The sequence below is a fragment of the Pygoscelis adeliae genome, unplaced genomic scaffold (assembly GCF_000699105.1).
Source record: "Pygoscelis adeliae isolate BGI_AS28 unplaced genomic scaffold, ASM69910v1 Scaffold174, whole genome shotgun sequence".
In the NCBI taxonomy this organism is placed as follows: Eukaryota; Metazoa; Chordata; class Aves; order Sphenisciformes; family Spheniscidae; genus Pygoscelis; species Pygoscelis adeliae.
In genome coordinates this window covers 5,735,988-5,748,190 of record NW_008824676.1, presented here as the reverse complement: position 1 = coordinate 5,748,190, position 12,203 = coordinate 5,735,988, and the positions used below count along the sequence as shown (strand labels likewise).

The window sequence follows — 12,203 nt, the reverse complement described above, 5'->3', positions numbered from 1 at the left end:
CTTTTCCTTATCAGGCTGATACAGGCCTGCCCCGCGTGCTCCTCCCTGTGACAAGACGAGGAGAACGGGGGGCAGGATCCAGCTGCTCATTGTTTTGCTTCACAAAACCCTGCCATGGGCACAGATTAACACCAAAAACTAGATGGCGGCAGCCAAGGGAAAAGGACTTTCAGAATGCCTCCACTCAACTACCGGAGAGATGGCACGAGTCACTGCTCGACGTCCGTCATGGGCTACGCGGTTCTGTGCTGCTTTTGTTTCCAAGGGCCTCATTCCCACCAAGTTGTCCCCTCAAACAGGGAAAATATTTACAGCTGGGAAAAAGCAAGCAAATGGCTTTTCCTTAAATACGCTGCTAGTGCCTTGAATGTAGAGCTGCTTATGCACAGCAGCTAGTCTTTCAGTGGTTTGTATGACCAGCCTAGAGGGGTCTTCTGCTCTTCTCACCTGCCTGTTCACATTAGACTTGACATTTGTGCAAATCCACTTTCCTGTTAAAGACAGGAATCACGAGCTAGGAGTTTCACGCTTAGAAATATATTCCTGTCTACTTGTAGGTACACACGAACTACTGAAGTTTCTGTGATGCAGCAAAGTGCAAAGTTGGAGCCTTCCTGGTAAAACTAGTAATTAAATCATGTCACCTTCCTTGTAGAGCTGAGTTCTCACCAACTGTAGATAGAAAGCAATATTGTACAACACTCTTCATGTGTCCGTTTGTCAAAACAGCAAGATTATATTAAATCTCAAACAGAATCTGGAAACATGTAGGTGATCTCTTTTTACCATAAAACAAGAGAACAAGCTCTTATTTTAGAAGTACACTTTCTAGGCTTGAAAAGATACTCCTATGCATTTCATTTTCTTGGGATTATCAACTATTATGGAACAGTTGATGGAAAGTGGAAGAAGCGGAAGGAAATGGAAGGCAATAACCTCTATGCCCAATTGTGCAGACGAATACAAACTATGCATGCAGCTGAGAGCAGGAGAATTTTGCCAGTTCAGCAAAATTATAGGAACAGATCATTAAAAGTATCTAAATAGGAGATATATCACTCTAAATATAAGTATCTAAATAGATATCTATAAATATTTAATAATGATATAAGGAGTTCTTAAGTTCAGATTGAAATGGGAATTAAATGCCTAGACAAGTTTTAAGATCCGAGACTCACTCTTTGTTGTTAAAAACAACATTCTTAAGATTTCTGGTGCCTGTGTGCAGATTGTTTCATCAACAGTAACAGTAATGCAATGGCGTACATTGTTTCATAAGGTGTTTTGATCACTGTAATTCATGAGTATTGGCTAACTCCTAGATGAGAAAAATTACGAACTTTATTAGTCATTGAGCTATTTGAAGTCTACCATTAGTCTGAGTATTCTGCAGTCCTGATATAGACCTTGCTCTACCATACCTCCCGACAGTGCTGCGGCACTGCTGATGAAGTCAACAGCTGCTATTCCTGTTGCAATTGCAAACAGCACTTAAACCATTTTTCTTCAAGGTACCCAACCTTCCACTACTCTGAGATGTATACTGTTAATATACTTCAAGACAGAAACTTGAAAGATCTAAAAAGTATTTGACATCTGGCACAGTGACTCAATTAATTATCGTGCTGAATTAATTAGCTTGCTCTGTCTCCTGAGCCAACAGCAGTGAGACTGTATTCAGCAACACAGCACTGCTTGAAATAAGAAGCACTTCAACAGGATATTACATGTACAGGCTGTATACAGTGCAGAGTACAAGGTTAGTAAGCAAGCTGTAACTGTTATAGCTAGGTAATGAATCCTGTGAGGCAGTGTCACATTGCTAACACTAAAGTCAGGCAAGATACTTGTAGTCAGCCACAAACATATTTTCCAATAAAGAGAGCAGCTGCAAAAATTGTGATATTTACTCACCTGAGGTTCCCTGAATTTTTCTTTCCTCTCTACACCAAAAATTCACATTAAAGCTCTTTTCCAAAAATTATTTGATGTTTATAACAGTGCAATGTTTGAAGTTCTCATTCAGAAATGAACTAAACCGGCTGTCAGCTGCTGATGTGAAAGTTTGATTGAATTCTAGGGAGGTGAGGCTTTACCCAAATGAGCTTTCTAAAACAGATATAAATAACTTAAGTAAACAAACGCAACTCCCCTTATGAACAACAGAGAGCATGTTCACTAGTGAGAAAAATAATCAAATGTGTCAAGCAAACAGAAAAATCATACATTAACCAGAATAGTTTCAAGAAAAAAAAAAAAGATAAAAGAAAAATATGTAGAAGCTGGCACTGGGTTTGTGTTGCTTTAACAGTAAATTAAAGTTCTAACAAAAGGTTTACATTTCTTCACACAGCATTTTAAAGTAACAAATGTAGGATTGCAGGAAACATCTGATATTCCGGAAAAAGAAACAATACTTAGAATCACAGAATAATTCAGGTTGGAAGGGACCTCTGGACGTCATCCAGTCCAAACTCCTCCTCAAAGCAGGGCAAACTTAAAAGTCAGATCCAACTTCGAAGTTAACTCAGATTGCTCAAGATCATATCTAGTTCAGTTTTGACTATCTCAAAGGATGGAGTTGCTCAGGGGACAAAACAATATTGCTGAGGACTACAATTCTGTTTACAGGAACTTTTTCAGATTTCCAAATGTATTTTTATTAGTAGGCAAAACAAAAGTAAAATCTTTCAAATGTTAGCAAAAATAGACTTTATGGTTTTTAATTTGACAAGAAACAAATGAGTATCTTTCCAGTTCAGTGAGAAGAAAGTCCTGAAGATTTTCATCCCACATCTCTCCAAACTCGGTTGAGAAATCACCAAACTAAAAAGTCAACTGTGCTCACTGCTTAATTACAAGTTAATTAAAACCAAAATATCTTAGCTAAATGTTTTTGTTACAGTTAAAGTGGTATTTGCCCAAATTTACAAAGTAATAACAGACCTTAATATATGCCTATGCTACCAAAGGAGAAGCAAGCTCCTCCTAGAAGGATTGTGGTTGCTCTACGTCTCCTTCAGAAAACAAAAATGAAACACTATGATCAACTGCTGACATGTTGCAAATTCATCCTAAGAATATGTGATAATGATAACTTTTGTAGCGAAGGGTCAATCAACATCATCTCCCATACGCAAACATTATTTTCAAGACACATATACCTGAGGAAGTGGTACAAGTGGACAGGGCAATAGGGACAACACAAAGCTAGCATTTTTCCTAAGGTATTATGTGGACTGACTTTGAGCTACACCAGGACTAACGTTTCTGTTGCATGAAAGTTGATGAAAGTAGTGATAGTAGAATCTTAGAAAATTATTTGAATTATAGGTAGTTGTTGCAAAAGACATTTTATGAAAAACATTTTGAGAATGCTGACAGACCAAGAATAAAATAGACAAAGAAATTAAAATGAAATCGATGGAAAAAATGGACAGAGGTATTCAAATTGTCCAGTTTCCCCTTTCTAACAATAAGACACTTTGAGTGTCCAGTACTTGGATGGATTTGAAAATCCATCCAGTACAGATGGATTTGAAAATCCATCCTTTATTCATGTGTCTGAGTGGGAAATCTGATCTGGGTTGGGAATAACTGAACTCTAGGAAACTTAGAAAAGTTTCCATGCCACTTTCTGTAACATCTTGTTAGCACCTTTTGATTAATAAATTATGCTAAAGAGTCTACAAAATATCAAGATCTTAAATGGCGACTATGTACTCATAACAGAATAACGCTTCACTACAATTTTAATATGCATATTTACAGAAAGTAACATGCATACTATCCAGCAAGCCCCTAAAAGAGAACTCCAATATAGAGGCATAGGTTCTCCAGGGAGGAGTTAAAGACTATCAGTTTCTCCCCTTTTCTCCCATGTCCACACAACTCTTGTCTCACACTGTCCCAGATGGTACTTCAGCAACTCAGTACTCCTCACTCTCTTCAGGTCCTCCAAGGGCAGGACAATACCCCCAACACTGGGAAGCTCAGCTTCTCCATTTACAGCACAGATGTATCTACCCCAAATGTATGTAATACACTTCTGCGAAACAATTCCACAGGTCGTTATGCTAATACAGTCATGCAAAGTCGGTAATAGCAAACAGTGATCCAGCTGAAGATAGTATTCCACAGGGCAATGCATGTTCCAAGATTGTCTAAACCCTTCTTCTAGAGATATTAGTTGCTTTTTTTCAATACAGGGTCACCTTTCCAGATATTCTCAGAAAATTAACCTGAACTATACACAAACAATATTGAAGCCCAGACTTAAAACCAATACAAACAGAAACAAAATTAAGACCTAGGAATGACATGATTTTCAGTGCACTGAACTGAGACCAGCAAAGCATTACTTTTAAGTAATATGGTCCACGTACTTTCTGCAACCAGAATAAAAAACAAGGTTAACTGAGAATATATTATATGACAGGTGCCTTTTGATATCTTTCAAAATAATTTTAATCTGACAGAAGATCTTGCTACGTTCAGTAACATTAAGGCAAATTTAATGAATTTTATCCTAAAATAATGTAGCTATTTATTTTCTGTACCATCCATTAATATAAATTAAGTATTCAGCAATTAATGCTATAAAGAATTTTAAAAGCCATTAAAATCCAGATATTACTACTGAAACACAACAGCTTGGTTCAGCGAACAAGGAAGTGACATTTCCCTTCTGTAAAATAACAAGTTTAATACTATTAACCTGTGCTCCAAATAACTTTACGTGGATGGTTGCCATAGATGAACTAATTGGAAAAGAGCCAAATACCACTGTCCATGAAAGCTAACAATGCCTGTTTTCAAATGCTCCGGCTGAGTAGTAATTCAGGCTATTCCCTAAAGAATGACACACAATATAACAAAGCAAAGCGTCTCGGAGCATCTACATACCAAGGTGTTATTATTCAGATCCATCTTCCCAGCAAAAGGCCCCCATGTTGTTCCAACCGGAAGCTGCTGCCGGCTCTGAATCTTGCGCTCCCCGTCTTTCTGGACCACCTCCAACTCTCCTGCAAACAAAGAAAACAAGCAGTGTTGAGAGTACTTTCACTTGCGCCTTGACAATAACCTCCTCTGCCTTTGTGTTGGCTTTCTACACCCAATGTTCTGAGGACCCATATAAAGAGAATTAATTATGCTTGTCTGAGAAACAACTGATCTTGTCATCCTGCAAAAGAAAAACAAACCTTTTTCCTTTATATTCAAATTTGGTTTAGAAAGTCCCGTTCCTTTCTTGCATCTTTTCACATGCATTAGAGTTTGAAGGCATTTTTATTCAGAATAGCTGTTTCATAAAAGTTCTTAAGAAATGCTGAGGAGGGGGGAGATGATAGCTGAAAGGAGACCGTGCGATAGCAGCCACACCCAGTGCATTAACCTCCTTGATGCATTTTGCTGCCACAAGACCACGTTCTGAAGCATTCAGCTACTAAAAATTTTAAAGACATACTTTATAGTGATATAAATCCAAAACAACTCTACTAATTTTGAAGAAGAAACTACTAAAACCATTTACTGCTATTAAAAATACCAGGGTTTTAAATCGAGTGAGGTTTTACAGGCAGTAACATTTCAGAATTAGACCCAAAATTATTCAAATTGCTAGCTTAAGGTTTTAACACAAAATATGTAAAAGCAATGGCAGGGAGGATATAGTGCATTTTTCAAAGCAAATTTTGTTTTTGAAGTAAGGACTTCAGAATTAACCCTTAAAAGTGAAATTGTTGCTTTAGCTCTCTTTAGCTTTTCTGGGGTTTTCCAGTGAAAAGAGAAAGAATAATATGCAATTGATCATTACCATAGAAGGAAAAATAAAATTCAGTCACCACCTTTCTCCCCAATATTTTCTCACTTCATTTCAGAATAAAAAAAATAATCTGCACAGCTCTTCTTTGAGAGCAGTCTCTTCAATAAGCCTATTTTTCTATGAACAAATGTTGCAGTTAAAAATATAGTAACAGTTGTGCTTAGATACACAATTTCTCACATTCTTTTCTAAGACAATTCAAATAAATTCTGGTCTTAAAGTTTTCGGAGGATAAAATGGAACAAGAGGAGACTGGTCTGTGCTTTTCTTGTTAGACGTTTAACTGAATTTTACATGCTGTTGCACTTCCAAGCTTTGGCTTTCCTGAAGGAAGGCTGAAAATCTGTTGCTGTTCTCACGAGCAGCAGAGCTCACCCCGACCTCGCTGCAGCCATGATTTCTCCCGACCCGTCTTCCCTGCATGCTGAAGCCCCTTCGTCCCTTTCCATACCAACCAGATGCAACAGTAATTCCTGCCTTTCGCATCAGCATGTCCCTTCTCAACAGCTCTACCCCAAATCAGGATGGTGCTTTTCCACAAACAGGGTGAAGTCCAACCGTGCAAGAAGTCAACTCGTCCCAGATTTAGAACTGGCAGTTGTTGTGAAATGAACCTTGGGCCGGAGGAAGTGAGTAACTCCCCCTGGCTTGCAGGCAGTCTCCACAGACTTCCCCAAGCTAACCATTCCCATGGATGCCTGGATTTATGTTACAGTCAGGCTGTGAAGGTTTTCCTTGTCCACAGGGGTTAACCTCAACTGTTTTCCAAAGAGAAGACTTGGCTCCAGCTTCCATTTTCAAGCACAGAAATCTAAATTTCACCTCTGAGTGTTGCAGATTACAAAAAACTACTCTACGTAAAATTGTGCATCAGATCCTTCCTGCAAACTGGAACAAATCTAGGAAATAGAGCTGTATCAGTTTACAAAAGCTTCTGTGTATGCGGGTGAGTCCTCATCGTGACAGTGCTATGACATTCTAAAAGGCAGTATGTGAGCAGGAAAGCTTATGGATTAATTATATCTAATTTACAGATGTGATAGATACGCACCCAAACAGACAAAAAAATAAAATATACGCATTTTTTCCCTCTCACAGTCACAATTGTTACAAATTGTATTAACTTTAAAAAATCTCTTTATATGTTAATTATGGAAGAGAGAAATCTTTCTGGTATTGCAAGGTAACATGTCGATCACTTAGGCGTATTGCAGCATTTTCTTTCTACATAGAGATGAAAACTGTAGCATTTGCTTGCTTTTACACACTAAAAAACAGCCATGTCTATGGACATGTCACATTTAACTGATACCAGAGGAATCATGAGAATCTTTGAAAACCCTTTTAAAAAATAATTCAGCCTCCCTTTCTGCCACTGACATTTTTCATTTGAAAAGGGTTCAGACACAGTCAAACAGTGACTCCTTATCTGTACCTGTGGATTTACAAGCAGGCCTGTCTTTTAATGGATTAAGAACGACAAACTTAGGGCAGATCATCCAGTGATATCCAAAAACCTACCTAAGTTTTAAGGTACACATCATTACACTTTGTATTTTAAATAAAATTAATAACATGAATCTTATACCTGAGAAGTAGTTCAGGTTTGACACAAACATAAAAACAAGCAATTATTTTCCAAAACTGTATTTTTTTCCTCCGGTTGATACTTAAATAAGTTAATGTGGATTCTTTCTCTCTTTTATTCTCTTTTGTTACAGTTGCAAGTTGTAGTTTGGGCAATACATTTCACTATGTATGAATACATTGAAATGTACTACAGATGGGGTAACATCATGCTGAATTGTACTCATGCTGCTGTATTTTCCCCTCCACTCGGAACACCATGACAGAATAGCAGATTGCAGACAGGGTTACAAAACATTTTGCTGCATAACCTTCCTGTTTCCCTTGATCATAGTTCCGCAAAAGAGATACATTTCTCTCTGGTCACCATGACCAGCTGCCGTTTTAATGCTATGGGTGAATGTTAAGAGTTGGGAAGGATAATCTGCTCATATGTTTTGGCAAACACAGACATTTTGCCTATGCTTGTACAAGGTGCAGCACATTACAATTTGATCCTTGGCAAAGATTTTTTTTTTCACTGGAAATCTTTGTTTGGGGGAAAAAATTAACACTAAGAGAGCGGTAAGTTAAAAAACACTGCACATCAGGGTCTACAAGCATCTGCTAAGATTTTTTTTTCCCCTACCACAGCCTGCATCTTTTGTAAAATCCCCATATACATTCCTTTGTCTGCCTTAAGCAGGAAGGCCAGGTGCTAGTACGAGGGTTTGTAGAAGACAGATTACAAATGTCACTATTAAAAATTCTCTCCTGAATTCCCCTGACCCTGGAGTAAGGAGCCTGCAACTTTCCTGCATTCATTTACAACATTTTGCTCCTCTGAAACTTCCTATTTGGTGAATGGTATCGAAACTGCAGCAACAGACGGGCCCAGTCTCCCGCTGACGAGAACGGGGCTGTCGTCTGCTCACTGCCGGCTTCCCGTGAGGACGCTGGTTTAAGTGGTGCCATACCTGTGGCCCCAAGCAACTTGTGACCTCAAGAGAGTTTGCTGGAAAAAAGAGAACCTCACCCCATGACTCTTAAGTAAAAGAGTTTGAAAATTGTGTCATCAAGACAAGATTTTCCCCTTCAGCCTCAGAAGAAGTTCAGATGTAAGCCAGAGGTGCTCTCTGCAGCTACCGTCCCCTGTACAACTGCTCAGCATCTTCACAGATTACATCAGGAAAAGGAAGAGCAGTGGATATTTTTTTGCCACATTACCACTTGCAGTAAGAAGTGTAAAGACTCAGCTGGTACTGACTCTTCACAGATGCCTGTCCATGGAGATCCCAACGAGTGGGGAGAAAAGGAAAGAAAGGATGAAAAACCGCTGCAGCTTCATTTAATCTGTGCTCCAGCCCAAAGGAAGCAGAAAATTCTGTGCCAAACACTGTTAGGAGTTCCTAGTGATCAGCAATTGCAGCAGACCACCTCAGTACTGAACACTGAACATAATGTTCCTTCACGTAACAGCAAGTTATAGTATATATAACTCATATACACCCCTGGGATTCATCATTCCTATGGCAAAGTCGAGAAGCAGTTGTATTTTGCTGTTTTCATCCTAGACTTGTCAACCGTCCGATTGAAAAGTACAGCAAGAAGCATAACAGAAGCAGCACTAAGAAATACAAGTAGAGAGGCAGTGATGCCCTGCTTTTAGTTTTTGTGAGTTAGGTAAAAAAAAATTACTTAAGAGACATTCCATTTAGTGATATTTACTTCCCTTTTCCTTGCTACAGAGCAAGTGTTTTTTTTCAGCTTGTTCTTCAGGAACACACTTATTTCCAGCTTGCTGAGTAAGTTTATACAAAATATTTGAGACACATAGTATGGGCTAATCAATTTTGGCAAAAGATAATGCTGTTAGTGCTGTGGGCTGTTTCTCTTATCTTGTTGATATAGCATACTTTTAAAGTCTGTGATTACTCAAAGACTTATGATAGCTGCACTGTAAAAGAAGCCCCAAGTCATGACACACTAGTACAGCTACAGAACATCCCATGGCTTTTAAGATATTAGGCCACCTTGGTGGATACAAAACCAGAATGAAAGGACTCAATTTAGGAATCTTTTCTTACATATACATATTGTTTTAGGAATGCCACATAGGACTTGCATAAAACAGAAGGTAGAGAGGTCAGTTTAGCTTTGTCGTCTTTTACAGCAAAATCAGAATCCTTTAAAAAAACTCCACAAAACATGTAGTGTACACAGGAACCCAACAACAGCTTTTGGCCCTTAATACTATTTGACCACAGTTCAAATACCACAAGAATTCAACTATAAATAGTATTTCTGAACAAAATAATACTGACTTTCATTCCATTCTGGAATAAGAAACAAAGGAGCGCATATCTGAAGGTGAATGATGAACAGCGTTTTGGGGGAGAAAACTGCTTTGTTCAGAAGTAGATGTATCCAGATTTATAAATGTTTAACATTTCTAAGCAAGTCACTGATAGGTTTGGCAATAGGAATTTTTTTTTATCGGGAATAGCTTTCTAAGTGGAGTCAGTTAAAAAGAATGAGTAAGCTCTTCCTCTGCTATAATTAGAGATTGGTTATTTGACATCATAGGGCCCTACCAATTTCCACTAGCAAATGGCTCCTTCTTTGCATATTTCCAGTGCACAGCCACCTGGCTCTCTAATGAATATTTTTGCATGGCAGAGAAATCGTATGTGTTGTAGTTTCAAACAAGGACTGCTCTGAAGTCAGAGTGAACAAGTTAAAATCACTTTCAGAAGTTCTTAAGCGCTGACCAGAGCACAAGATCTGCCTGCCATCCTGTATGCACAGGAAGAATCTGCAATTAATATTTGACTGGTGATTACCTCCATTATAACAAACTAGTATGTGTACATTTGCACACAGCAGTTCACTGATAGTGGAGAACTGTCCCATTTCCACTCCTGGGATTCTTAACAAGGTAGCTCCAATCTTAAATGCTCATACACTTCCTTGGCAGACATAAACTGCATTATTGAGATACCTCCTCTAAATTCTCCTCCCTCAATTTTCAAGTCGCTGAGACATAACACACACTAAACTACAGTTTTGAACATAAACTTGAAATACGACATTCTCTATTCAAGTACTCCAGTCAAACCCTGATAAATCAGGCTGGCCATGCAGTGATCTTATCCTTTCTGACTCTTTAATAAATCGAACCTTGTAAGTTCACGCTGTTGGAAGTTGTCACTAAATGAAATTGTGACCTTATCCGATGCGTGAACTTATCCTGCTGACAACTACATTTATTGTGTAATTTTGGTGTGTGTGAAAGAAGGGGGGGGGGGGGGGGAGGGAAGACTTTTGATAATTGTGATCTTAGCCATATGCAACTCTAACAGATGGGATCTTTTCGGTTCCATTAATGATTTGCCTATGATGAGCCTCTACACAGGGAAAAAATTAATGTTCTTCATAGGTAAGTGGTAGGGGGACGGGTACACGGTATGAGAAGTGCACAAAGAGGTACTGGCTGACAGCAGTGAATCAGAAGCCATTAGCCTAACACAAAGAGCTTTGAATTAGCTTGTAATTGCACTGGAGAAGATAACATGGAGGTGGCAAAACAGAAACATTCCCTTTCCACAGGACTCATTCAATAGACCAAAGCTCTAAAACAAGTAACTGAGAGTCTGAAGCACTAACCTAAAATATGCTAAGCCACGGCACTTTATGATGAATGAATACTGCATCCCTTTCCAGTACCAACTGGACAGTTGCCACTGCTGTTGTGGAGGAACGTTGGGCAACAGGCAATACACATAGCTATGTTATGAAAATGACCAACCATCTCACGTTACCACGTTTTTCTGTCAGGGATTTCATACATTGTGTTACCTAATTCTCACCTCTCTCCACAACAGGTAGCACTGTACCCGTTCTGCAAGTCTGCTGTGGGATACAAGAACTGTAACTATCTTACTAGAAAGACACACATACACGTGAGACAAGTTCACACTGGAGTCCAAACAGTAACGGACTGAATTACAATCAATCTTCAAAAGAAATTTTACAATTTGCTTTGCAATGAAAATTGCATTCACAGGGGTCTTGGCAAAACCAGAGGTTATTGAGGTTGTCCAGAAGCAAAGGCAAAATTTAATTTTGTGAGAAAAAACAGCCAGGCCACTGTTAGGATAAGAAGGATGGAAGGAGGAACAGACTTGGGACTGAAAGCTGAGAAAACAGCTCTGTGGAGTCACCCTGGAGGCAGGGTTGCTATTCTGCTGCCACAGAGGGGGTGGAGGGTTTCTGAACGGAACAGCCTTCTCCCTTTCTCTGAAGTCGCTCCCACCCCCCAGCAACTCCGCCCGCTAACCCAGATCCTCCCTGGTCCCATCACTCTTTAAGGAGTAGGGTCAACCAGACCTCTTAGCACAACTGCCATGAGGGGAAGCAGACACAAGGATAACCCACAGGTAGTTATTGCTCTAAGCTACCGCTCTCCTTTGCCTACGTTTAGAAGCAGGTCTAGATAGCAAACACAACACAGGAGAAGCTGCCACATGCTGCTTCGTTCCTAACCGAGCTGCCTGACATTGCCCCATCTTGCCAATGCTCCCACAGGGCAGCTGTGCACTCTAGGTAAGGATGACAAATGAAAAGGCTTCTCCATTTTCTGTAACAAAAATCTTGCTGCTCCCTACCTTTCTTTAGAGCCCTGGAAGTCAGAAGCAGAGTTTCTTTATCTCTCCTACCTGCTGCTAGTACTGCAAATGGCAGAGAGTGCAGGTGCTATCCTTATCTGCAACAGCACTGTCCTACAACGGACAATAAAGGGAAGGAAAGAATATTC

At 39.3% G+C, this 12,203-nt stretch overlaps 1 protein-coding gene across 1 annotated transcript in view; it reads right to left on the bottom strand.

Annotated features, from left to right (window-relative positions):
• The window catches only part of ZFPM2 (zinc finger protein, FOG family member 2), a 252,493-nt gene that overhangs the window by 153,258 nt on the left and 87,032 nt on the right, over positions 1-12,203 (bottom strand). The window contains exon 4 of the mRNA XM_009323098.1: positions 4,906-5,024. Within this exon, the coding sequence (XP_009321373.1) occupies positions 4,906-5,024 (119 nt within the window). The remainder of the gene's footprint in view (positions 1-4,905; positions 5,025-12,203) is intronic.